The sequence below is a fragment of the Heterodontus francisci genome, chromosome 31, assembly GCF_036365525.1.
Source record: "Heterodontus francisci isolate sHetFra1 chromosome 31, sHetFra1.hap1, whole genome shotgun sequence".
NCBI classification, from domain to species: Eukaryota; Metazoa; Chordata; class Chondrichthyes; order Heterodontiformes; family Heterodontidae; genus Heterodontus; species Heterodontus francisci.
This window is the reverse complement of record NC_090401.1, coordinates 17354874-17376995: the sequence shown is the minus strand read 5'-3', so window position 1 is coordinate 17376995 and position 22122 is coordinate 17354874. Positions and strand designations below refer to the sequence as shown.

The 22122-nt window shown below is 49.0% G+C and overlaps 1 protein-coding gene across 5 annotated transcripts in view; it reads right to left on the bottom strand.

The window, feature by feature from the left end:
• Positions 1 to 22122, bottom strand: part of LOC137347077 (mitogen-activated protein kinase kinase kinase 5-like) — a 296319-nt gene that overhangs the window by 139292 nt on the left and 134905 nt on the right. For all 5 annotated transcript variants that reach the window (XM_068011119.1, XM_068011121.1, XM_068011120.1 and 2 more), the window contains 4 exons: positions 12960 to 13044; positions 11806 to 11939; positions 8085 to 8212; positions 7314 to 7450 (listed from right to left, as the gene is read on the bottom strand). In XM_068011119.1, the coding sequence (XP_067867220.1) occupies positions 7314 to 7450; positions 8085 to 8212; positions 11806 to 11939; positions 12960 to 13044 (484 nt within the window). The remainder of the gene's footprint in view (positions 1 to 7313; positions 7451 to 8084; positions 8213 to 11805; positions 11940 to 12959; positions 13045 to 22122) is intronic.

Genomic DNA, 22122 nt, shown 5'->3' with positions numbered 1-22122 from the left:
TCCCTGTGTCTGATTTCAATGACTACCCTCTCCCTGTATCTGATTTCAGAGACCACCCTCTCCCTGTATCTGATTTCAGAGACCACCCTCTCCCTGTATCTGATTTCAGAGACCACCCTCTCCCTGTGTCTGATTTCAATGACTACCCTCTCCCTGTATCTGATTTCAGAGACCACCCTCTCCCTGTATCTGATTTCAGAGACCACCCTCTCCCTGTATCTGATTTCAGAGACCACCCTCTCCCTGTATCTGATTTCAGAGACCACCCTCTCCCTGTATCTGATTTCAGAGACCACCCTCTCCCTGTGTCTGATTTCAATGACTACCCTCCCCCTGTATCTGGTTTCAGAGACCACCCTCTCCCTATGTCTGATTTCAATGACTACCCTCTCCCTGTATCTGATTTCAGAGACCACCCTCTCCCTGTATCTGATTTCCGAGACCACACTCTCCCTGTATCTGACTTCAGTCACCACCCTCTCCCTGTGTCTGATTTCAGAGACCACCCTCTCCCTGTACCTGATTTCAGAGACCACCCTCTCCCTGTACCTGATTTCAGAGACCACCCTCTCCCTGTATCTGATTTCAGAGACCACCCTCTCCCTGTATCTGATTTCAGTCACCACCCTCTCCCTGTGACTGATTTCTGTGACCACACTCTCCCTGTGTCTGATTTCAGTGACCACCCTCTCCCTGTGTCTGATTTCAGAGAACACCCTCTCCCTGTGTCTGATTTCAGAGACCACCCTCTCCCTGTGTCTGATTTCAGAGAACACCCTCTCCCTGTATCTGATTTCAGTCACCACCCTCTCCCTGTGTCTGATTTCAGAGACCACCCTCTCCCTGTATCTGATTTCAGAGACCACCCTCTACCTGTGTCTGATTTCAGAGACCGCCCTCTCCCTGCATCTGATTTCAGAGACCACCCTCTCCCTGTATCTGATTTCAGTCACCACTCTCTCCCTGTGTCTGATTTCAGTGAGCACACTCTCCCTGTGTCTGATTTCAGTGACCACCCTCTCCCTGTATCTGATTTCAGTCACCACCCTCTCCCTGTGTCTGATTTCAGTGACCACCCTCTCCCTGTGTCTGATTTCAGAGAACACCCTCTGCCTGGATCTGATTTCAGTCACCACCCTCTCCCTGTGTCTGATTTCAGAGAACACCCTCTCCCTGTATCTGATTTCAGAGACCACCCTCTTCCTGTGTCTGATTTCAATGACTACCCTCTCCCTGTATCTGATTTCAGAGACCACCCTCTTCCTGTGTCTGATTTCAATGACTACCCTCTCCCTGTATCTGATTTCAGAGACCACCCTCTTCCTGTGTCTGATTTCAATGACTACCCTCTCCCTGTATCTGATTTCAGAGAACACCCTCTCGCTGTATCTGATTTCAGAGACCACCCTCTTCCTGAGTCTGATTTCAATGACTACCCTCTCCCTGTATCTGATTTCAGAGACCACCCTCTCCCTGTGTCTGATTCCAATGACTACCCTCTCCCTGTATCTGATTTCAGAGACCACCCTCTCCCTGTATCTGATTTCAGAGACCACCCTCTCCCTGTGTCTGATTTCAGTCACCACCCTCTCCCTGTGTCTGGTTTCAGTGACCACCCTCTCCCTGTGTCTGATTTCAGAGAACACCCTCTCCCTGTATCTCACTTCAGTCACCACCCTCCCCCTGTGTCTGATTTCAGAGAACACCCTCTCCCTGTATCTGATTTCAGTCACCACCCTCTCCCTGTATCTGATTTCAGAGACCACCCTCTCCCTGTATCTGATTTCAGAGACTACCCTCTCCCTGTATCTGATTTCAGAGACTACCCTCTCCCTGTATCTGATTTCAGAGACCACCCTCTCCCTGTGTCTGATTTCAGAGACCACCCTCTCCCTGTATCTGATTTCAGAGACCACCCTCTCCCTGTATCTGATTTCAGAGACTACCCTCTCCCTGTGTCTGATTTCAGAGACCACCCTCTCCCTGTATCTGATTTCAGAGACCACCCTCTCCCTGTATCTGATTTCAGTCACCACCCTCTCCCTGTGTCTGATTTCAGTGACCACCCTCTCCCTGTGTCTGATTTCAGAGAACACCCACTCCCTGTATCTGATTTCAGTCAGCACCCTCTCCCCGTGTCTGATTTCAGAGACCACCCTCTCCCTGTATCTGATTTCAGTCACCACCCTCTCCCTGTGTCTGATTTCAGTGAGCACACTCTCCCTGTGTCTGATTTCAGTGACCACCCTCTCCCTGTATCTGATTTCAGTCACCACCCTCTCCCTGTGTCTGATTTCAGTGACCACCCTCTCCCTGTGTCTGATTTCAGAGAACACCCTCTGCCTGGATCTGATTTCAGTCACCACCCTCTCCCTGTGTCTGATTTCAGAGAACACCCTCTCCCTGTATCTGATTTCAGAGACCACCCTCTTCCTGTGTCTGATTTCAATGACTACCCTCTCCCTGTATCTGATTTCAGAGACCACCCTCTTCCTGTGTCTGATTTCAATGACTACCCTCTCCCTGTATCTGATTTCAGAGACCACCCTCTTCTTGTGTCTGATTTCAATGACTACCCTCTCCCTGTATCTGATTTCAGAGAACACCCTCTCCCTGTATCTGATTTCAGAGACCACCCTCTTCCTGAGTCTGATTTCAGTGACCACCCTCTCCTTGTGTCTGATTTCAATGACTACCCTCTCCCTGTATCTGATTTCAGAGACCACCCTCTCCCTGTGTCTGATTTCAATGACTACCCTCTCCCTGTATCTGATTTCAGAGACCACACTCTCCCTGTATCTGATTTCAGAGACTACCCTCTCCCTGTGTCTGATTTCAGAGACCACCCTCTCCCTGTATCTGATTTCAGAGACTACCCTCTCCCTGTATCTGATTTCAGAGACTACCCTCTCCCTGTGTCTGATTTCAGTGACCACCCTCTCCCTGTGTCTGATTTCAGAGACCACGCTCTCCCTGTATCTGATTTGAGAGACCACCCTCTCCCTGTGTCTGATTTCAATGACTACCCTCTCCCTGTGTCTGATTTCAGAGACCACCCTCTCCCTGTATCTGATTTCAGAGACTACCCTCTCCCTGTGTCTAATTTCAGAGACCACCCTCTCCCTGTATCTGATTTCAGAGACTACCCTCTCCCTGTATCTGATTTCAGAGAACACCCTCTCCCTGTGTCTGATTTCAGAGACCACCCTCTCCCTGTATCTGATTTCAGAGACCACCCTCTCCCTGTATCTGATTTCAGTCACCACCCTCTCCCTGTGTCTGATTTCAGTGACCATCCTCTCCCTGTGTCTGATTTCAGAGAACACCCTCTCCCTGTGTCTGATTTCAGAGACCACCCTCTCCCTGTGTCTGATTTCAGAGACCACCCTCTCCCTGTATCTGATTTCAGAGACCACCCTCTCCCTGTATCTGATTTCAGTCACCACCCTCTCCCTGTGTCTGATTTCAGTGACCACACTCTCCCTGTGTCTGATTTCAGAGAACACCCTCTCCCTGTATCTGATTTCAGTCACCACCCTCTCCCTGTGTCTGATTTCAGTGACCACACTCTCCCTGTGTCTGATTTCAGTGACCACCCTCTCCCTGTGTCTGATTTCAGAGAACACCCTCTCCCTGTATCTGATTTCAGTCACCACACTCTCCCTGTATCTGATTTCAGAGACCACCCTCTCACTGTGTCTGATTTCAGTGACCACCCTCTCCCTGTGTCTGATTTCAGAGACCACCCTCTCCCTGTGTCTGATTTCAGTGACCACCCTCTCCGTGTCTGATTTCAGTGACCACCCTCTGCCTGTGTCTGATTTCAGTGACCACACTCTCCCTGTGTCTGATTTCAGAGAACACCCTCTCCCTGTGTCTGATTTCAGTGACCACCCTCTCCCTGTGTCTGATTTCAGAGAACACCCTCTCCCTGTATCTGATTTCAGTCACCACCCTCTCCCTGTATCTGATTTCAGAGACCACCCTCTCCCTGTGTCTGATTTCAGTGACCACCCTCTCCCTGCGTCCGATTTCAGTGACCGCCCTCTCCCTATATCTGATTTCAGTGACCACCCTCCCCCTGTGTCTGATTTCAGAGACCACCCTCTCCCTGTGTTTGATTTCAGTGACCACCCTCTCCCTGTATCTGATTTCAGAGACCACCCTCTCCCTGTATCTGATTTCAGTGACCACCCTCTCCCTGTGTCTGATTTCAATGACTACCCTTTCCCTGCATCTGATTTCAATGACTACCCTCTCCCTGCATCTGATTTCAGAGACCACCCTCTCCCTGTATCTGATTTCAGTGACCACCCTCTCCCTGTGTCTGATTTCAATGACTACCCTCTCCCTGCATCTGATTTCAGAGACCACCCTCTCCCTGTATCTGATTTCAGTGACCACCCTCTCCTTGTGTCCGATTTCAGTGACCACCCTCTCCCTGTGTCTGATTTCAATGACCACCCTCTCCCTGTATCTGATTTCAGAGACCACCCTCTCCCTGTGTCCGATTTCAGTGACCACCCTCTCCCTGTGTCCGATTTCAATGACCACCCTCTCCCTGTATCTGATTTCAGAGACCACCCTCTCCCTGTATCTGATTTCAGTGACCACCCTCTCCCTGTGTACGATTTCAGTGACCACCCTCTCCCTGTGTCTGATTTCAATGACCACCCTCTCCCTGTGTCTGATTTCAGTGACCACCCTCTCCCTGTATCTGATTTCAGAGACCACCCTCTCCCTGTGTCTGATTTCAATGACCACCCTCTCCCTGTGTCTGATTTCAGTGACCACCCTCTCCCTGTATCTGATTTCAGAGACCACCCTCTCCCTGTATCTGATTTCAGTGACCACGCACTCCCTGTGTCCGATTTCAGTGACCACCCTCTCCCTGTGTCTGATTTCAATGACCACCCTCTCCCTGTATCTGATTTCAGAGACCACCCTCTCCCTGTATCTGATTTCAGTGACCACCCTCTCCCTGTGTCCGATTTCAGTGACCACCCTCTCCCTGTGTCTGATTTCAATGACCACCCTCTCCCTGTGTCTGATTTCAGTGACCACCCTCTCCCTGTATCTGATTTCAGAGACCACCCTCTCCCTGTGTTTGATTTCAGTGACCACCCTCTCCCTGTGTCTGATTTCAGAGACCACCCTCTCCCTGTGTCTGATTTCAGAGACCACCCTCTCCCTGTATCTGATTTTAGAGACCACCCTCTCCCTGTATCTGATTTCAGAGACCACCTTCTCCCTGTGTCTGATTTCAATGACTACCCTCTCCCTGTGTCTGATTTCAGAGACCACCCTCTCCCTGTGTTTGATTTCAGTGACCACCCTCTCCCTGTGTCTGATTTCAGAGACCACCCTCTCCCTGTGTCTGATTTCAGTGACCACCCTCTCCCTGTGTTTGATTTCAGTGACCACCCTCTCCCTGTATCTGATTTCAGTGACCTCCCTCTCCCTGCGTCCGATTTCAGTGACCACCCTCTCCCTGTGTCTGATTTCAATGACTACCCTCTCCCTGTATCTGATTTCAGAGACCACCCTCTCCCTGTATCTGATTTCAGAGACCACCCTCTCCCTGTATCTGATTTCAGTGACCACCCTCTCCCTGTGTCCGATTTCAGTGACCACCCTCTCCCTGTGTCTGATTTCAATGACCACCCTCTCCCTGTGTCTGATTTCAATGACCACCCTCTCCCTGTATCTGATTTCATTGACCACCCTCTCCCTGTGTCTGATTTCAATGACCACCCTCGCCCTGTATCTGATTTCAGAGACCACCCTCTCCCTGTGTCTGATTTCAATGACCACCCTCGCCCTGTATCTGATTTCAGAGACCACCCTCTCCCTGTATCTGATTTCATTGACCACCCTCTCCCTGTGTCTGATTTCAGTGACCACCCTCTCCCTGTGTCTGATTTCAATGACCACCCTCTCCCTGTGTCTGATTTCAATAACTACCCTCTCCCTGTGTCTGATTTCAGAGACCACCCTCTCCCTGTATCTGATTTCAGTGACCACCCTCTCCCTGTGTCTGATTTCAGAGACCACCCTCTCCCTGTATCTGATTTCAGAGACCACCCTCTCCCTGTGTCTGATTTCAGTGACCACCCTCTCCCTGTATCTGATTTCAGAGACCACCCTCTCCCTGTGTCTGATTTCAGAGACCACCCTCTCCCTGTGTTTGATTTCAGTGACCACCCTCTCCCTGTGTTTGATTTCAGTGACCACCCTCTCCCTGTGTCTGATTTCAGAGACCACCCTCTCCCTGTATCTGATTTCAGAGACCACCCTCTCCCTGTATCTGATTTCAGAGATCACCCTCTCCCTGTGTTTGATTTCAGTGACCACCCTCCCCCTGTGTTTGATTTCAGTGACCACCCTCTCCCTGTATCTGATTTCAGAGACCACCCTCTCCCTGTGTTTGATTTCAGTGACCACCCTCTCCTTGTGTTTGATTTCAGTGACCACCCTCTCCCTGTATCTGATTTCAGTGACCTCCCTCTCCCTGCGTCCGATTTCAGTGACCACCCTCTCCCTGTATCTGATTTCAGAGACCACCCTCTCCCTGTATCTGATTTTAGAGACCACCCTCTCCCTGTATCTGATTTCAGAGACCACCCTCTCCCTGTATCTGATTTCAGAGACCACCCTCTCCCTGTATCTGATTTCAGAGACCACCCTCTCCTTGAATGTTGAATCTGTAATTCCCGAGCCCTCCCATTTCTTGTCTTTCCAACATGCTCCACGTTGTCATTGGCTCTCTCCGGGTGATGTCATGGAGTGGGGCGGGGCCTGTCTGCAGCAGGGAATTTAAATTGTTCAACCTCCCGGGCTGCTGGAGGCAGGGCTCTGGGGAGGAAACCCGGATCAATTCCGGGAAACTCCTGGTCATTCTGGGAGAGTCAGGAACCCTACTCCACACCTTTGCTTTCTCTAATTCTGATGGTTCACCTTTGTGTGATAAAAGCCCAGCCTGAGTGGTGGCCCTGTGGGTCTCTGCTAACACTGACTGACCTGCTGTATATTTCCACTCGTTGTTGTTTTCTTCAACACGTTGAACACCTTGAAAGGTTTGCTGCTCCTCACACAAAGCGACCTTATTTTTCTGGAACTTAATTATTTTGTCAGTACCTCCAAGCTCCCACACCTCTTGACAGTGCCTGCTGTGTTACACTTGTATCTAGACCCCTTCCTGCATCAGCAAGACCATGACTAACTAAACAGAGTGCGTCCAGGTAACTGAGCGATGACAGAGTTTAATAACGCACAGGCTCTCTCCTGTCTCATGCCTCATTCTTCCTCATTACCTTAATATCCCTGTGCACTATCTGATTCTCATGCAGGTATTTCAGGCCTTCCAGGATCTGCCTCGTGTAGAAAATGATCGTGGCTTCGTTGTCCTTGAGTGGTCCCCACTTGGAGCACAGCAGCGCAGAGAGGCTTCCTGGTTACAAAGTGACACACGGTCTATCATTTAATTATCACTATTAACAGAAGAGAAAGACAACAGAATACGCCAACATAATGGGCTCAGAGCATATGTAGAATGCAGAGCACAGTGAGAATGGCGCAGATTTAGCCAGAAATCTCTGGCAAAATCATGAGTGTGTGTCTACACACACACGGAAAATTACTCACGCATTCACAATGATTAAAGTGTTGGTGCAGTCCTGAGTGTTCCGATTATACCCTCAGAGTGTCCTGACTGCTGTGGAGGAACGGGAGTGATTGCTCTCAATTTATCTGTGTTACAGAAATGCGACTGCCTCATCAAAAAGTTATTACAAAAGGCCAACCAGCAAACCTCCTGGGTTGGGAAAGACACTCAAACTTTAAGGGACATAGTAATTGCTGGATGAAGAAAACCATGGTCCATATAATGCACCTTCAACCATTCTGGTAATCACGACCATCAATTTCAATAATTAGTTTATAACGGACCCACAAATGACAGCAGGAAAACCCCGGTGAGGGAGAGCTTTGAGAAGCAGAGAACCTCCCAAGCATGCTGCACTTACCAGATGTCATGCCTCATATATAGTATCCCAAAACATTTCTTTCGGAAGGAAAGGGCTCACCTCCTGGAACCTCCTCCATGAAGATTTTGATGTATCCGTCCTGGCTAACCGATCCCAAGTACTGGACAATATTCCTGTGTTTCAAGCGCTTGTGGAGAGCGATTTCTTCATGAAGAGGCTGCGAGTACCTGTGCAGGGAGCAGGAGTAGAATCCATGGGAAACAGGGTGTAAGAGGTACAGGCGAGAAAGAACCAAGAATGGAAGGAGCAGTTCACTGGGTAATGGCTCTCCATGACTTTTCTTCATATCCATAGCATTCTAAACATTCTGTTCAATCTATAGCATGTAAGATACATACGACACATTATGTAGGTATCAGCAGGATCATTAGGAGGGCAGTGAGCAGACAGATGTAAATGCCAATACAGGGGCATCTCTGGTGCCCACCTGCTCCATATGGCCAGACACTCTGGCACCCACTGCCACTGGAGGACCGGGAGAAATATGGAACTTTCCAGGGCCTTTTTCCAACCATGTTCTCTCTCTGCCCCTTAAGGGGCCTAATCGGGAATTTTCTTTCTTTTCCTTTGGTATATCGGAGGTGGGTGGGTCCAGACCACTTCCCCACCGGTGGGATCAGGTCCACCACAAGGCAACCAGTGAACTGCAACCCCGCTCAGCATACCAGCCTCCAGAGATATACTGGGTCCTGACTGAGCCACTAGGGTAGGAACCCCTGGTGCAACGAGTGCCCACTCCCTGGTCCCATGGGTCACTGATACATCGGTTGTGTCAGGCAGTGGGGGATGCGGGGGGAGGGGGTTGGGGTTCTGTCAGTCTGAGGCAAATCAATAACTCTGAAAACTGGGCACCAACTGGTCTCTGTTCTTTTCTAGGGGTTTCCGCCAACCTCCCAAAGTGAGAGCAGGACATCAGTTCAACACCTGAGGATCCTTGACCCTATCATCTGTATACTATATCCATCTGTATCTCTATATCAAAAGCTTTAGTGTGTAGCATACACTTACTGGACATTTCCCACTTCCACGTGTCACACCTCTTGCTGCGCTCTCAATTGCTTATTTTCAAACTTCCCCCTCCAAGCCTGCTTCTCTGACTGGCTGATTCTTCCCATGTGACCATTAGTCTTCCCATCTCCTGCCCATCTCAGGGCCAATGTTTCAACCAAATGGCTTCGAGATACCAATCCTGAGAATTCAGTGTACCCATAACACGACAGCCCAGTTCTTATTAAAGCTCAGCTGCACCATGAGCAATGCCATGGGAGATCTAGTAGCAGCAATGGCTCCTCTATGCTGCTAATCTATATTATCTACTATTCCCTCATAAGTCACTCATACAGCCAAAAGCTTTTATTTCATACAGTCTAAAAATACACCCTTTTGACCCGCGACGCACAGAGACAGCAGTGTGCACCATCTGCAAAGATGCACTGCAGCAACTCACCAAGGTTTCTTCGCTAGCACCTCGCAAATCTGCGGGCTCTACCACCTAGAAGGATAAGACCAGCTGGTGCAGGGGAATACCATCACTTCCAACTTCCCCTCCAGGTCACACAGCACCCTGACTTGAAATATATATCACCATTCCTTCATTGGCGTAGGGTCAACATCTGGAACTCCCTCCCTAACAGCACAGTGGGAGTACCTACACCACATGGACTGCAGCAGTTCAAGGAGGCGGCTCGCTACCAATCAGCCCTGCCGGCAATGCTCACATCCCGAGAATAAATTAAAAAGAGGTGTATTGTTTCTCTAATTTACTTTCCATTAAAACAAGCAATTACCCAAATCTGTTATTGAAACTCCATTCACTTGGAGATATTAATATATGAGCAGTGCTCATCAGTAATATCTTCATTCTAGTCAAAAAAAAGTAATTTCAGAATTAATTCAGTCACAATCTACTGTTATTAAGTGCACATAAAGCACGATCAGGTTCTGTTCTCTGACAAAACTGCTCACTATTCCAGGATCATCGCACAACTTAAAGATTACCCCAGCTTCTCTACTCCACTAGAAACCGTTGTTTTAAACTCCTCTCCCTGCCCCCCTCCACCGTCACCGGACACAATAAGTGGGAGGAGCTTAAATGGACTTCTTGTCACTAAGACCGAGACCATCCGATCAGCCACCCTGCTGCTTCCCTCTCTTCCGTTAGTCCACAGGGTCAAACTTCACCTGAAGCTCCCCTCTGCCCTAGCATCTTTCTCTAGTTTGTCTATTTCCCCCCGTGCCATCTCCAAGCTCATCTTGTCCATGAGACCCACCTCTTGCTCCCTCAACCCTCTTCCCACTAAATTGACCATGCAACTTCCCTTCATGGCCTTCATTTTATCTGATATTGTTAATGGTTCTCTCTCCTCAGGGACTGTCCCCTTTGTCTTCAAATATGCCATTACCGTTCACCTCCTCAAAAAAACAACCCTTGGCTGCTCTGCCCCTGCCAACTACCGCCCCATCTCCAACCTCCCTTTCCTTTCCAAACTCCTTGAATGTGTTGTTGCCTCACAAATCCGTGCCCATCTTTACCAGACCTCCATGTTTGAATTCCTCCAATCAGGTTTCTGCCCCTGGCCACAGTACCGAAACAGCTCTCATCAAAGTCACAAATGACATCCTGTGCCTGTAACAAAGGTAAACTTTCCCTCCTCGTCCTTCTCGACCTGTCTGCAGCCTTTGACATGGTTAGCCACACCATTCTCATCCAACGCCTCTCCACTGTCATCCAGCTGGGTGGGACTGCTCTCACCTGGTTCCATTCTTACTTATCCAGTTGTCACCTGCAATGGCTTCTCTTCCTGCTTCCCGCACTGTTATCTTTGGTGTTTCCCAAGGATCTATCCTCGACCTCTTATTTCTCATCTACATGCTTCCCTCAGCGAAATCATCCGAAAACACAACATCAAGTTCCGCATAACAGAGAAAATGTTGGAAATACTCAGCAGGTCTGGCAGCATCTGTGGGGAGAGAAACAGATTCAGGTCAGTGACCCTTCATCAACCTGAAATGTTAACTCTGTTTCTCTCTCCACAGATGCTGCCAGATCTGCTGAGTATTTTCAACACTTTCTATTTTTATTTCAGATTTCCAGCATCCAAAGTTTTGATCAAGTTCCACATGAATGCTGATGACACCCAGCTCTATCTCTCTCAACCCTTTAACTGGCTCTGATTTGTCACACTGCTTGTCTGAAATCAACTAATGGATGAGCAGAAATTTCCTCTGACTAAAGAGTGGGCAGATAAAAGCCACTGTATTTGGCCCTGCCACAAACTCCATTCACTTGTCATGGACTCCATCCTTCACCCTCACAGCTGTCTCGAGTTCGGTGATTTTAAAACTCTCGTCCTTGTTTTTAAACCCTTCCATTGCCTCCCTACCTCTGTAACCTCCTCCACCCCTACAACCCTCTGAGATTCCTGCACTCCCCAATCCTGACCTTTAGTGCATCCCCTATTTTCATCACAGCCCTTAACTCTGCAATTCCCTCCCTAAACCCCTCGACCTCTCTCCACCTTTCTCTCTTCCTGTAAAATTCTTATTAAAACCTACTACTTTCACAAAGCTTTTGGTCACCTTTCCTATCAGTTTATGTGGCCCAGTGCCAAAATATATTTGATAAAGCTGTGGACTAGCGCCTTGGAATGTTTTACTACATTAAAGGCGCTATATAAATGCAAGTTGTTCCGATAGCAGAGCGTGCGATGTCTATGGTGTTTGACTGTCCAGGTGCACAGTCAGTAGTGTTGCTAATTACCTGTTGTCCCTTTCTGGAATCTCTTTGATGGCGATGCGGACTTGGGTACTCAGGTCCCGCCCGGCATACACAATCCCATATGTTCCCTTTCCCAGAATCAGCCGGTCTCCATTCTCCACATATTCGTAATTGTACTGCACATGAAGAACAACAGAGTTGCTTTTATACAGCACCTTTCACAATCGTAGGACATCCCATAGTGCTTTCTAGCAATTAAATACTTTTGAAGTGTAGTCACTGCTTTTACAGTGGCTGCCAATTTGTGCACAGCAAGGTCAAACAAACAGCAATGTGGTGGAGACCAGATAACTGATTTTAGTGATGTTGGTTGAGTGATAAGTATTGGCCAGGACACCAGGGAGAACTCTCCAGGTCCTCTTCACAATAGCCCAACCAAGGTAGACAGGGCCTGAGTTCAACGTCTCACCCGAAAGACGCCACCTCCAACAGTGCAGTGCTCCCTCAGTACTGCACTGGGAGTGTCAGCCTAGATTATATGCCCAAATCTCTTAAGTGGGACTTGAACCCACAACCTTCTGATTTGGAGGCGACAGTAAACGAATTAAGCTCTGTTGAATTTTGAATACACATTGGTCATCCGTTTTTTTTCTCCCTTTCTCTCTGAAGGCCCCTAAATGTGCTGGAGGTTTGGGGGGGGTGGGGGCAGAGGGAATACTCATCAGTGCTAATGACCCCTCCTCGAGCATTCCTGCCCTCCAGTGAGCCCAGATAATAAACATCACACTATTCTCCACCGGTGTATCTAAGCTCAATTCCCACATAGCAATACCTCACAGGTGAACCTGGACAGGGAGTGTTGTAAGGATATTTTACCATCTCTCTACTGCTCTCTTAATGCTTCTTAAAACCTACCTCTTTGAAAAAGCTATTGGTCATCTGTTCTGATATCTCCTTATGTGGCTCAGTGTCAAATTTCATTCAATAAAGCTCCTTTGAAGCGTCTTGGGGCATTTTATTACATTGAGGGTGCTATATAAATGAAAGTTGTGCTGTTGTTGTTGATGTGTTGTCCTCATAGTGGAACAGTCAATGTGCTGGGATCTGATACAGACTACTTATAGAGAAGCTGGGGGCCTGTTTGCATTGTATGAAGTAATGAAGGACTTTACATGGTCGCTTAGTGTCTCACTCACCTCCAGTAGCTCCTCCGTCAGTCTCACTCCATCATCTGTATTCAACTTGGTTTCCTTTGTGAAAGAATTCAGCAGCTCACAGAACCTGACAAAGAGGAACAAACACATCGACAGAAAGACGTCAGCGTCACAATATAGCCACCAGGGTGGGACTCTGCCTAAATGGCTGGAGAGGTGCCGATCAAAATGGTGGCAGTTCTTACCCATGCTCCTTAACATTGCTAAAGCACTCTATAAGAATGATGAAATGTTTAAGCTGTGTTGAGGATTAGGATGAAGAGCAGCCACCAGTCACAGTACCAGCTTGTGAGGGGTGAAGACATTTTAATCCAAGTAAAAATAAGTGTGGGTCAGAACATGATAAATCTACCAGTGGCAAATGAACATCACACACCTTTTGTCAGCAAGTCTAAATTGGGTAGAGAATTTCAGATGAATTAATAAAAAATTCATATCACATCTTAGGCTGCAGAGTAAATCAAAGAGTGGACAGTGCTGTGCTGGGGGGCACGTTCCAGCACCTACTGTTAATTTTTACAATAACACATCCCTTAAAAAGAAAGAGTACTTTCTACAGTTTGCCCACATGCAGCAAGACCGGGATAACATTCAGGCTTGTGCTGATAAGTGACATGCAACATTTGCATCACACAAGTAACAGGCAATGACCATCTACAATAAAGAGAGTCTAACCACCTTTCTTTGACATTCAGTGGCATTACCATCACTGAATCCCCCACTATCAACATCCTGGAGGTTACCATTGACCAGAAACAGAACTGGAGTAGCCATATAAATATTGTGGCTACAAGAGCAGGTCAGAAGCTGGGAATTCTGTTACAAGTAACACACCTGGTTACCTGGTTACCTGGGCCCACTGCCCTCCCCCAGCCACACCTGCTCTTTGTTTTCTCAATGAAATTGATCCGGATGAAACTGACGAGCACAGCTGCCGATACTTTAATCTCCGATCCTGCTGTCTTCACAGTCCAGAGTGTCTGCAGCCACGGCATGCGGTAAGTCCATTGAGGTGAAGAAGGAGCTGCGGGACCCGAGAGAAGTCCTGTGAAAAGGTGCCCCGAACACCCAAAACATCCACGAACGGCCCCCCCGGCCGCAACTTCAAAGCGCCCGCGGGAGATGGCTCGGAGAGCATCTGCAGCGCACTGTCGGCAATGCTGCATGCCTTTATTTAAACCACTGCAAAAAAAAAACCCTTAGCAAATGTAATCACCTCTAAGTCTGCCAAATGATGCTTCACCTCCCGAAGGACGTGGATGAGCTTTCCGGACATCGATGGTGGGCACTGAGGAAATGGCTTATTTACCTGCACCAGATTCCACCCCCCCTCCCCCCCCTTCCACCCCCCCCCCCCCCACCCCCCGTCCCCTTCCCTGCTCCACCCTCTCAGCTCACCCCCTCACAACCCCGTCCCAGCCCGCCCCCCCCTCGCACCATCTTCACCCCGCACCCCCTTCCCCTGCACCCCCCCCCCCACCCCCTCCCTCTACCCCTCCCCCTTGCATCCCCTCCTCCCACCGGCACCATCCTACACCTGTGTAGGGGCCCCAACAACCCCACTGCCTTGTGGGCGTCTCGGGAGAGACCAAGGCTAAGGGAGTAAACCCTAACAGAAAATCCGGAGCGGAACCCCGTAGGCGGTCATGTGTCACCTTTGGCATGTTTCCGGCAGTTCCTGCAGCCATACTGGTGCCAAACGTCGTGTCCTGCACTCCTTTGGACCCCACCAGAAAGGCCGAGAGGGGGGTTTTGACGACTGGGCAACTCTCAACCTCCATAAATTTGCCCAGGCATGCGCCATGGAGAGGTCACTCCATAGTTGCCTCACAGCGACTGAAACAACACGGAAGGCAGCAGTTACGGGTTATAAGTCCAGATAAATTGGCGTAGAAACTGGGCGCCACGGGTTGCCTTTGTCGGTGGGAGAGGTCATTGCACCTCACTGGACAGCTACCGCCCGCCTCAAACCGGGCAGCCCCCGGTCAATAAGGTTCTGTCCCGCCACAGTCTGCCTGCTTCAATGGGTGCTTGGAGCTCAGGGTCATTGCCCGAAAGGTGGACTGATACACCGCACCAAACAACATGAAAAAAGGAAAGAAGGTACCAGCCCTTCGCTTTGCAAGCTGGAACGTCAGAACTATGTGTCCTGGCCTGTCGGAAGACCTTACACAAATCAACGATTCTCGGAAGACCGCCATCATTAACAACGAGCTCAGTAGACTCAATGTGGACATTGCAGCACTTCAGGAGACTCGCCTCCCCGCGAGTGGCTCTCTAGCAGAGCAAGACTACACCTTCTTCTGGCAGGGCAGGGATCCTGAAGAACCAAGACAGCATGGAGTGGGCTTCGCCATCAGAAACTCCTTGCTCAGCATGATAGAGCCTCCCTCAAATGGCTCGGAACGCATACTGTCCATCCGACTGCTCACCACCTCTGGTCCAGTACACCTACTCAGCATCTATGCTCCAACACTCTGTTCCGCACCTGAAGCTAAAGACCAGTTCTATGAACAACTCCATAACATCATTAGCAGCATCCCCAACACCGAACACCTATTCCTGCTGGGGGACTTTAATGCCAGGGTTGGGGCCGACCATGACTCATGGCCCTCCTGCCTTGGGCGCTATGGCGTTGGAAGGATGAATGAGAACGGGCAGAGACTGCTTGAGTTGTGTACCTATCATAACCTCTGCATCACCAACTCGTTCTTTCACACTAAACCCTGTCACCAGGTTTCATGGAGGCACCCAAGATCACGTCGTTGGCACCAGCTAGACCTCATTGTCACAAGGCGAGCCGCCTTAAACAGTGTTCAAATCACACGCAGCTTCCACAGTGCGGACTGCGACACCGACCACTCCCTGGTGTGCAGCAAGGTTAGACTCAGACCAAAGAAGTTGCATCATTCCAAGCAGAAGGGCCACCCGCGCATCAACACGAGCAGAATTTCTCACCCACAGCTGTTACAAAAATTTCTAAATTCACTTGTAACAGCCCTTCAAAACACTCCCACAGGGGATGCTGAGACCAAGTGGGCCCACATCAGAGACGCCATCTATGAGTCAGCTTTGACCACCTACGGCAAAAGTGCGAAGAGAAATGCAGACTGGTTTCAATCTCATAATGAAGAGCTGGAACCTGTCATAGCCGCTAAGCGCATTGCACTTTTGAACTACAAGAAAGCCCCCAGCGATCTAACATCCGCAGCACTTAAAGCAGCCAGAAGTACTGCACAAAGAACGGCTAGGCGTTGCGCAAACGACTACTGGCAACACCTATGCAGTCATATTCAGCTGGCCTCAGACACCGGAAACATCAGAGGAATGTATGATGGCATGAAGAGAGCTCTTGGGCCAACCATCAAGAAGATCACCCCCCTCAAATCTAAATCGGGGGACATAATCACTGACCAACGCAAACAGATGGACCGCTGGGTTGAGCACTACCTAGAACTGTACTCCAGGGAGAATGCTGTCACTGAGACTGCCCTCAATGCAGCCCAGCCTCTACCAGTCATGGATGAGCTGGACATACAGCCAACCAAATCGGAACTCAGTGATGCCATTGATTCCCTAGCCAGCGGAAAAGCCCCTGGGAAGGACAGCATTACCCCTGAAATAATCAAGAGTGCCAAGCCTGCTATACTCTCAGCACTACATGAACTGCTATGCCTGTGCTGGGACGAGGGAGCAGTACCCCAGGACATGCGCGATGCCAACATCATCACCCTCTATAAAAACAAAGGTGACCGCGGTGACTGCAACAACTACCGTGGAATCTCCCTGCTCAGCATAGTGGGGAAAGTCTTTGCTCGAGTCGCTCTGAACAGGCTCCAGAAGCTGGCCGAGCGCGTCTACCCTGAGGCACAGTGTGGCTTTCGTGCAGAGAGATCGACTATTGACATGCTGTTCTCCCTTCGTCAGATACAGGAGAAATGCCGTGAACAACAGATGCCCCTCTACATTGCTTTCATTGATCTCACCAAAGCCTTTGACCTCGTCAGCAGACGTGGTCTCTTCAGACTACTAGAAAAGATCGGATGTCCACCAAAGCTACTAAGTATCATCACCTCATTCCATGACAATATGAAAGGCACAATTCAACATGGTGGCTCCTCATCAGAGCCCTTTCCTATCCTGAGTGGTGTGAAACAGGGCTGTGTTCTCGCACCCACACTTTTTGGGATTTTCTTCTCCCTGCTGCTTTCACATGCGTTCAAATCCTCTGAAGAAGGAATTTTCCTCCACACAAGATCAGGGGGCAGGTTGTTCAACCTTGCCCGTCTAAGAGCGAAGTCCAAAGTACGGAAAGTCCTCATCAGAGAACTCCTCTTTGCTGACGATGCTGCTTTAACATCTCACACTGAAGAATGCCTGCAGAGTCTCATCGACAGGTTTGCGTCTGCCTGCAATGAATTTGGCCTAACCATCAGCCTCAAGAAAACGAACATCATGGGGCAGGATGTCAGAAATGCTCCATCCATCAATATTGGCGACCACGCTCTGGAAGTGGTTCAAGAGTTCACCTACCTAGGCTCAACTATCACCAGTAACCTGTCTCTAGATGCAGAAATCAACAAGCGCATGGGTAAGGCTTCCACTGCTATGTCCAGACTGGCCAAGAGAGTGTGGGAAAATGGCGCACTGACACGGAACACAAAAGTCCGAGTGTATCAGGCCTGTGTCCTCAGTACCTTGCTCTACGGCAGCGAGGCCTGGACAACGTATGCCAGCCAAGAGCGACGTCTCAATTCATTCCATCTTCGCTGCCTTCGGAGAATACTTGGCATCAGGTGGCAGGACTATATCTCCAACACAGAAGTCCTTGAAGCGGCCAACACCCCCAGCTTATACACACTACTGAGTCAGCGGCGCTTGAGATGGCTTGGCCATGTGAGCCGCATGGAAGATGGCAGGATCCCCAAAGACACATTGTACAGCGAGCTCGCCACTGGTATCAGACCCACCGGCCGTCCATGTCTCCGTTATAAAGACGTCTGCAAACGCGACATGAAATCGTGTGACATTGATCACAAGTCGTGGGAGTCAGTTGCCAGCATTCGCCAGAGCTGGCGGGCAGCCATAAAGACAGGGCTAAATTGTGGCGAGTCGAAGAGACTTAGTAGTTGGCAGGAAAAAAGACAGAGGCGCAAGGGGAGAGCCTACTGTGCAACAGCCCCAACAAACAAATTTCTCTGCAGCACCTGTGGAAGAGCCTGTCACTCCAGAATTGGCCTTTATAGCCACTCCAGGCGCTGCTTCACAAACCACTGACCACCTCCAGGCGCGTATCCATTGTCTCTCGAGATAAGGAGGCCCAAAAGGAGAACACACCTCCTGACTCCCTAAGGCCTATCCACCATCTACAAGGCACAAGTCAGGAGTGTGATGGAATACTCCCCACTTGCCTGGATGGGTGCAGCTCCAACAACACTCAAGAACCTGACACCATCCAGGACAAAGCAGCCCGCTTAATCAACACTGCACCCACCAGCTTAAACATTCACTCCCTCCACCACCGACGCACAGTGGCAACAGTGTGTACTATCTACAAGGTGCACTGCAGCAACTCACCAAGGCTCCTTAGACAGCACCTTCCAAACCCACAATCTCTACCAACTAGAATGACAAGGGCAGCAAATGCATGGGAACACCATCACCTGCAAGTTCCCCTCCAAGCCATTCACCATCCTGACTATAACCGTTCATTCATCATTGCAGAGTCAAAATCCTGGAACTCATTCCCTAACAGCACTGTGGGTGTACCTACACCACATTGACTGCAGCAATTCAAGAAGGCGGCTCACCACCACCTTCTCAAGGGCAATTAGGGATGGGCAATTATTGCTGGCCTTTTCAGCAACACCCACATCCCCTGAATGAATTTAAAAAAGCACTTCGAAATGGCCTCAACTCTGCTTTGTGATTGTTTGTGGGAAGTTGGGAATGCATCCTCATTCTGATCTTTTGTTTTATTCTTTCATGGGATGCAGGCGTTGCTGGCAAAGCCAGTATTTGTTGCCCATCTCTAATTGCCCTTGACAACTGAGTGGCTTGCTAGGCCATTTCAGAGTCAACCACATGACCATGAGTTTGGAGTCGCATTTGGCCAGACCAGGTAAGGACAGCAGATTTCCTTCCCTAAAGTACATTAGTGAACCTTTACAACAATCGATGATAGTTTGATTACTGATACGAGCTTACCATTTCATATTTTTTAAATTAATTAATTCACTGAATTTAAACTCCACCAGCTGCTGAGGTGGGATTTGAACCCATGTCCCCAGGACATTAGCCTGGGCCTCTGGATTACTAGTTCAGTGACAATACTACTATGCCACCATCTCCTCCAGGAGGTTTCATTCTACGCACAGGACCCTGCCATTTGATGCTTGATAATGGGATAGTAATGGCGACTACAATACCCATAATCTTCTGTGCTCCAGAAATCACTCTATTCCTTGTGTGGTTTCACTTGAGTGCGTCCACACCAGGGCCCTATTGCATCCTGGGTACGTCTGTAGCCCTTGTGTTGTGACTCAGGACAGTGTGACAGAAGAGAAAAAAGTCTCTATATTCCCGAATTACTCACAGCAGTGTCCAGGAGATTAATCTTCAATTCCAGAAGACTCTGAGACAATCTGCCAGGGTTGGTGACTTTACCATAGGTATCCAGTGGGATGGGCAAATGAAACTGTCTTGGCACTACTGAGTGCCAAAGGGGAGGTAAGCTCATTGGCCTGCTGAAGAGTCTTAAACTGCAGTTCAGGTTTGTAAGGCAGCACAAGTAAGAACCAGGCTAACATTCTGTAAAATTTATCAAGAAGTTTCAACTTTGCAAAGGAGCATGGGTAAAACATGTAGCCATTTTGCCCTAAACTAACAACCAGATTGATGTACAGGAAAGCAGGGACCGACGTGAAATGAATTATGCAGACTTGGAGCAGGTCTCTGTGAGAATGGGCCCACACACTAAAGGTCCCCATAACTGGCAGGAATTGGCAATCTCACTCAAAGAGGCTACAGGGTGACTGATGTGAGAAAGAGGAAGTATCACACTCGTGTGGTAGTGAGGTTACCTGCAGATTGGGGCGAGGCACCTTGTTGGAGTTAGATGGAGGGAGCTTCTCTGTATCTAACTTGAGTTGTGTCTGACCTGAAAGTAGTTGATTTTGTTGACGCCTGAGACTAGGCTGATCTCCTGTTGCCCAGAAAACACCAGAACTGTACCTCTGCCTGCCAGTGTTGCGCTGCTAATAACTGGCCAATCCTGCTCAGTGCACCTCTGTGAAATAAGCAGGGCAGGCTCCCAACACCTATTGTCCCCTCTATAGGCAGTCTGCCTCCCATGGAGATGGAATCCTGTCCTGCAGCTTTCGGAAACTCCGTCATTGGGATGAGATGTTAAACTGAGGCCCTCCCTGCTTGCTCAGCAAACATAAAAGATCTTACGACCACAGTAAGTGAAATCAGGAAGCGCTTTTTTACACAAAAGGTAGTGGAATTCTGGAGCTCTCGGCCCCACAATGCTGTGGATGCTGTGGATGCTGTGGGCGCTCGAGGGCAACTGGGGCTTTCAAAACTGACATTGATATATTATTGTTAGGCAAAGTTGTCAAGAGATATGGAGCAAAGGCAGGAAAATGGAATTGAGGTACAAATCAACCAAGATCTAAATGAATGTCAGAACAGGCCTGAGGAGCTGAATGGCCTCCTCCTGTGCCTATGACTCCCGTCTGTTTCAAGAGTTCTCTTTTGCAAATGTATTTTAGTGGCAATACTCGAGATTGACTATGGGGGGCGACAGATTCCTATACAATGAGCAACAAGCCAAGCGACTGCCAAATGCGTGGGAGCTTTCTGGGGCAGCAACAAAATAACAGATTATTTCTTTTGTGGCAGCAGGCAATTGTTATTATTTTAAGTTCTTTAACTGATGAATAACAGCTGCTATTTTCCACTGGAAATGATCTAATGAAATTAGGAACCATAGTCACGCTAATTTGTAAATTCTTTAATTCTGTTTGCAATGATGGTGAAGAATTAAGCTGGAGTTCAGAGCTTGCATTTCACATTTCATTAAATCTTGGGAGAGAGGCTTCATCAGGGAGAAAAAAATGGAGCAATTTCAGTTGAAAGAGGACCTGCAGGTGAGGAGTTGGTTGCAGGGTCAGAGGGAACTTCTGATGTTTGTTTATTTATTTAGTGATACAGCACTGAAACAGGCCCTTCAGCCCAAGTCTGTGCCGACCATCAATCACCCATTCATACTAATCCTACACTAATCCCATATTCCTACCACATCCCCTATATTCCCCTACCTATACTAGGGGCAATTTATAATGGCCAATTTACCTATCAACCTGCATGTCTTTGGCTGTGGGAGGAAACCAGAGCACCCAGTGAAAACCCACGCAGTCACAGGGAGAACTTGCAAACTCCGCACAGGCAGTACCCAGAATTGAACCCGGGTCGCTGGAGCTGTGAGGCTGTGGTGCTAACCACTGCGCCACTGTGCCGCCCTTTGGGTGGTCAAAGAGGTGGGGTTTTAAGCCAGGTCTTAAAGCAGGAGAGGGAAATGGAAAGGGAAAAAGATTCCGGTGGGAATTCAACAGCACAGGACCTAAACGGCTGGAGGTATGGAGGCCAATGGTGGGGCGAAGGGGTGGGTGGTGCACAAGAGGGCCAGAAGGGATAGAGAGCTCCCAGGAGGGTTGTAGGGCTGAAGGCAGCTACAGAGCTAGGGACAGGCAAGGCCATGTAGGGATTTGAACACAAGAATGAGAATTTTAAATTGGAGTTATTTGGGAGCTGGGAGCCAATGTAGGTCAATGAGGACACGGGTGATAGGCTTGGTGTGCATATAGGCTAAAGATAACAGAATTTTAGATGACTGGGATGTTGGAGGATGGAAGGCAGGCCAGCAGAGAATTGGAATCGTTGAGTCTGGAGGTCATGGATGAATGTTTCAGCAGCAAATGGGGTGGGGAAGGGGCAAGGACGGCGATTTTACAGAGGTGGAAGTAGGTGGCCTTGGTGATGGACTCGATTTGGGTTTGGAAGCTCAGCTCAGGATCAAATAGAATGCCGAGGGGTTGTGAATATTCTGGTTCAGCCTGTACAGTGGCCAGGGAAGGGCATG